General features: G+C 30.2%; 2 protein-coding genes across 2 annotated transcripts; one reads left to right on the top strand and one right to left on the bottom strand.

Annotated features, from left to right (window-relative positions):
* Positions 1 to 1634: 1634 nt before the first annotated feature.
* asrij (OCIA domain-containing protein asrij) lies at positions 1635 to 2872 on the bottom strand. The gene is made up of 6 exons (XM_076408629.1): positions 2714 to 2872; positions 2539 to 2659; positions 2306 to 2486; positions 2101 to 2249; positions 1928 to 2045; positions 1635 to 1877 (listed from the first exon to the last, which is right to left on the bottom strand). The coding sequence occupies exons 1-6, from the start codon at positions 2780 to 2782 to the stop codon at positions 1748 to 1750; spliced, it is 768 nt and encodes a 255-aa protein (XP_076264744.1). The 5' UTR covers positions 2783 to 2872; the 3' UTR covers positions 1635 to 1747.
* Positions 2873 to 2972: 100 nt separating this feature from the next.
* On the top strand, positions 2973 to 5921 carry LOC143198958 (arginine kinase-like). Its single transcript, XM_076408623.1, has 3 exons — positions 2973 to 3232; positions 3288 to 3941; positions 5592 to 5921. The coding sequence occupies exons 1-3, from the start codon at positions 3019 to 3021 to the stop codon at positions 5837 to 5839; spliced, it is 1116 nt and encodes a 371-aa protein (XP_076264738.1). The 5' UTR covers positions 2973 to 3018; the 3' UTR covers positions 5840 to 5921.
* The last annotated feature ends 62 nt before the right edge of the window (positions 5922 to 5983 follow it).

Below are 5983 nucleotides of genomic sequence, written 5' to 3'. Positions count from 1 at the left end.
CTACTCCTTATATCTTAATTCCGTTTTCTTTCGGATTTTATTATATTTTAGTTTTGCCACTGGCCCGGTGGTATTAACAGTTTACTTGTTGAAAGTATTTAATTTATTATGCAAATGTGTTTGTAAGCGTTTCATTTTTTCATTTCATGTTATCTAATACAATTTGCTGAATAATTTACTAAAAATACATCCTCCAAGCAATGTATTGTTAAAATAATTCTTATAGCAATTGCTTTTCTTTACGAATGGCATAAAACACGCTTTAGCCAGAAAGAAATTCCTGAGATCTTGAATCGATCGATTATATTAAAACAGAATCTTAGAAGGCCTTATTTTCCTACAGATACCGAATTCAATAAACGCAGGTAAAGCGAAAAAACATTATCATAAATGTTTTCTATCCAGAAGGATCTAAAAGTGATCTTACAAAAATAATTTGCTGTTTTTTGATTATAGTAATATATTATTAAATGTAACACTTAATAGTTAATCTCTGATATATGTTGTTATTGTTATGATTGATTACATACCAAAAAAGTATTTGCAAAAATGGTCTATTAATTTGATAATATGTCAACATCAATAGCGATTACAAAATAATTATATCGCGAATATTATAGAGTTATTTAAAATGTCCGGAATTTATCAAAAAAGTCAGTAAATTTTTACGTAAACGTAGTGCTTCTTGCGAAATATCTGACCTGCACTGTTTACTAGATGTATCAGTCATTATCAGTATAATCAATTTTTCAGTCGATGGAAAATTAGGAAATAACAGAAAATTATTTACTTTGCTCGTTTTGAACGATATTTTGATATAAAGTTTATTATCTGGCCAATATCTATAGACCAAAACATCCAACAAGTACACTATAATATATTAAATGCTGGTCTAAAGTAATAAATTTAGGGTTTATGTCATAGTTACAATTAAATCATACATATGGCACAAGCTGAATTATGTATTTCAAAAAAGGAAGGACATTGGTTCAAACCAACCACGCGTAACATAGTATGTTGGTTAACTAACGGAAAAGCATATAATTCTGACTCATCATATAAACAATTCTATTTATTACCTTCTCTTTATTGCTTAATGTTCACCATAATTAATGTCATAAAAGTTCACAGAGTTACTTAATCCAAAATGGATTTATTAATGATCTATCGATTAATTCATTCAATAGATTTAGTGAAATCCCTAGTTTATTATGTTTACCAGGAAAATATGCACAGTAATTTCAATACAATATTTAAAAAATAATATGGAAAAGTTATGCAGAAACCCACAATTGTAGATATACTAACTTGGCTTTAATGAGGAAAAAGAAAAAAGGAACTTTTTAATTCTGTGAATTGTAATTTCCTGATGCAAAGTAACGACGTGATAGATAATAAAAATAATACAAATAAGAAACAAAAACATAACCATTGTCCAGGCTATCCCTTCTAAAATATATAATCCCCTAGAGATTTTTTGATACTGATACATATGCTGAAAGGCCTTAGAAATAAAAATTGATTCTTCTTAAAGCTTTTAGATTTCTGTAGTCTTCTTCTCAATCTTTTGTTTTCACACCTTTAGTCATATACTGCTCTTTGAAACCAATATTAGGCAAGAATAAAAATGCCAATTTTGAAGCTAATTATCAGATTTTATTACTGTACAAAATAACTAAAATGACTGATAGTGTAGTTATTTTCACATTTTCTTCAGTACCAAACATGTTTCACAGCCTATACTTGTTTAACCCCATACATCTCCATATTTATTTTTTTGTCCTGTAGGTGATTGATAACTATCACTTGAGTCAAATTCTGGAGTCTGAGGTTTCTTTGGAGGTGGAGGTGGAGGAGTTGTCAATCTAGATGCTTCTCTAAGAAAAAATCTGTATATTAGATCCTATAATGTATAACTACAACTTACCTATAATTAGAAATTCTTCTTTGTTCATATTCTTCCCTATTCTTTTTACGAAGCTCCTCATATGTTGTAATATGTTTCTGTTCTGGAGGCATCTCGTCTTCTTGTATTACTATTGGATCTTAAAGCAAATAAAAATACAATGTTAGTTTCCATATATAAAATTATAATCTCACTATCAATTGAAGGTCTAAAGGAGTCATCTAACCCTTCAGGATGAGGTCTATTATCATAATCAAAGTCCCTTTTGGGATCCACATCGCTATAACTTTCAGTTAAACCACTAAATGGACTTAAAGAAATGCTAGGCATTGTTTGATCAACACTAAAATTATAAAAAATAAATTATGCAGCAGGATTTGCTATAGTAACTCTACAAACTTTGGCTGTGATGCATTGCCCCTTCGTGCTCGTAACATTTCACCAACTTTACTATGGGGTAAAGCCATAAATTTTTCTGTGCATTTTTGGTGGTAAGAATATTTTCCAATAAAGTAACCAACTATCAATGCCATAGTAACTTTGGGAACTGCCCCAAAACGAGGGCTCCCAGTAATTCTTCCTATAATTTTTTCAATTTTATTTAGAACATATAGTCTAATTTATAATTGAACCTGTTTTTACTGCCCAATAAGTTGCACCTCCCAAGATCGTACTAAGAGGAAGGCATCTCTGATAAAAACTTTCTTTAGCACATTCACGCAAAACCCTCATTTCATCAGGAGTAAATTTATGCTAAAAGTCCATTAAAAATAATAAACATTACTCAATATTATATCAAGATTTTACCATTGGATGTCTATGAGTCTCTGAGCCTGGGAATGGACGGGTGCGTTCTTTTTCTCCATAAGGATCCATTGTAAATTATATAGATATAAATTAATTTAATACAGTACTTTTTACTTTTAAACACAGGTATTTAACATATTTTTAGGTTAGGATACTGTGACATAAGGAAACATTTATTAACTAATAGGCAACCAATAAAACACGCAATCATTAATTCCAACAATATTAATGAAACAAAAACAGTTAGGTAAATGACAAATAAATTGGCAGCATTCAAATATATATTTGAAAATTTTCTGTGCAAAATGTCAAAAGCAAAATGTAAAAAATGCGAAGAAAAATGTGGAAAGGGCAAGGCAAGTCCTGAAGTTCTAAATCAGCTACAGACCGGTTATGAAAAATTAGCCAAATCGGATTCGGGTTCTATGCTAAAAAGATTTTTAACGAAAGATGTTTTCGATAAATTGAAATTTAAAAAAACTAGTTTTGGTTCAACGTTACTTGACTGCATTCAATCTGGTAATTGTTATATGGTACGTAATATTTTTAAAAAATCAATCATTTAATATTTCAGGGCTGCAAAATTTTGATTCTTCCATAGGAGTATATGCTGCAGATCCAGAGTGTTATACAGTATTCAAGGAACTATTTGATCCTATTATTGAAGAGTATCATAAATTTAAATTAATCGCAAATCAACCCGCTACAGACTGGGGACCACCTAATGCTTTCGGAAATCTGGACCCGAAAGGAGATATTATAGTTTCCACTAGAGTGCGCTGTTGTAGAACTCTTAAGGGATTCCCTTTAAATCCTTGTATGACAGAGAATCATTATCAAGAAATTGAAAAGTTGATGCAATCAACTTTCAATACTCTTACTGGTGATTTGAAAGGCACTTACAACTCTTTATCAAGCATGACCAAAGAAGTTCAACAGAAACTGATAGACGATCACTATTTGTTCAAAGAAGGCGATAAATTTCTACAGTCTGCCAATGCGTGTAGATTTTGGCCTACCGGTAGAGGGATATTTTACAACGAAAAGAAAACCTTTTTAGTATGGGTATGCGAGGAAGATCATTTAAGAATTATGTCGATGCAGAATGGTGGAAATGTGGGAGAAGTATATACTCGACTTGTATCTGGAGTAGGCGAGATTCAAAAGAAAAATGAATTTGTTACGAATGAAAAATTTGGCTATCTTACCTTTTGCCCTACTAATTTAGGTAAGTAAAATTAGTAATCTTAAAATGACATCTATAAAAAATTAATTCAAGTACAATAAGTATCAAATGTCAGAAAAGAAAAAAGTGCAAAAAAAACTTATATAATACGTTATCCGAAAATTGAAATTATTGTAAAGTAAATCTAATATAATTTTAATATCAATTATTAATATTTTATTTCTATAAATTTTTATCGCTAGGAATGTAAAATGCAACAATATAATAGTAAATGGTGATTATAGAAATACATAATATTTACAACTATTTGTGCAATAAAACAATGTTTTGTTCTAATCCACCGTAATACTTTTATCATTACAATGGTAAATATTAATAATACCACTACCCTCCTTTGGTACGGTTATAACCAAATCGTCGCCTTCGTCGATTCGCGCTACTGATTTGTTGATATCATATTTCTTCGGTACCATAAATTTTTTGCTCGTTGTTCTGCTGGTAGAAAGTCCATACTTATTTATGTAGCGTTGTTTTAATTCCACCTGAATCATTGTGGGATCGGTAATTTTTATTTTTACTCTCTCCTGGTCGAATGAAGACAAATCAATACGAATTTCAAACAGATCCCTTTCCATTTTGATAGTGGATGGTACATTCCGATTATTTTCATTGTGCCAATCTTCGGTGGGTATTATTCCTAAACTGGCACCCATTTGGGATAGGATCCAGGATGGAACGTATGCCGTGCCTTCGAAATCATCTGAACTGACATTCACTTGTACTTGAGGATATCGAGTTGCACTTGCAAATACTATTGTTGCTGTTGCAATAACTGTTAAACGAAATACACGCATATTGGTATTTTTTTGTTACCACACTACGATATACTGTCTACCTGTACATTACTTTTCAGTAGTATTATATAGTTGAATCAAAATCATTGGACCAAACTAGCAAGGACCTCAAAGCCTACTATGTTGTCTATTAAATATTTATAATTCTTGAGTTAGTTAAGTTCATTACAACAATTTTTCCTAAATAGTTATTATAGCTTTTTCTTAAAAATGTCGTTAATTACAGTAAAATTTTAAAATACTTAAATAGGGACATAATTTTTAAAACATACTTGAACGAAACAACGGCCTGTTTTCTGTATAAGACAACATTATCCGAAAAATAATTATAGGGTCTTGGATTTAAAATAATTTTGTAAAACTATCTCCGTATAATTATGAGCCCCAAATAATAATTAAGCGATCTAAATTAATCTAAAATCAAATGTTTTGTCGTTTATGAAATTAACATGCAAATCACTATTTTCTGAAAAGGCTGACCATGAGCATATAGCCGTGAAAAACACAAAGAATTTGAAATAATTCAAAAACAAGCATTTACTTATTTACTTTATGTATTAGTTAAATATATATATATTATTATGTTAAACAATTAATAATACATTTTAATATACTCTTAAACTATTGATACAATTGGTATATAAAGTTGCATAAGTTTAATATTAACATATTAAAAATGAAAATATTGACTACCATTTCAAACTACATGTTTATAATATATACATTTTGAAATATCATGAGTATATACTAATATATAAGAAACGTGATTGCATATGACAAATATATCATAATTATTTATTATACAATTACTTCGTATACTGTAATAAACATATTTCAGGCACAACTATACGGGCCTCTGTCCACATCAAGGTTCCGAAATTGGCTGCCAACATGACTAAGTTTAAAGATCTGGCTGACCGGTATCACCTTCAAATAAGGGGAGCTGCCGGAGAGCACAGTGCACCTAAAGATGGTATTTACGACCTGTCCAACAAAAGAAGATTGGGCTTAACTGAACACCAGTGCCTAAAAGAGATGTTCGATGGAATAACCGAAATTATCAAGGCGGAAAAAGCCGAAAAGTGAGATAAAAAGGCCTAATTCAATATTTTAACTATGTATTTATGCAGAACGAGAATATTATTATAGTTTATTTTGTTTGAAATTATTTTATTTGTTTAACTTTTTCTTTAATAGACTCCAAGCCGATGACAAAAAATGTAACGTGAC

This window comes from Rhynchophorus ferrugineus, unplaced genomic scaffold, assembly GCF_030347505.1.
Source record: "Rhynchophorus ferrugineus isolate W39M unplaced genomic scaffold, kcgeb_rfMv2 rfM6, whole genome shotgun sequence".
Taxonomy (NCBI): domain Eukaryota; kingdom Metazoa; phylum Arthropoda; class Insecta; order Coleoptera; family Curculionidae; genus Rhynchophorus; species Rhynchophorus ferrugineus.
The sequence above is the reverse complement of the archived record's forward strand: the minus strand, read 5'-3'. Positions and strand labels throughout refer to the sequence as shown.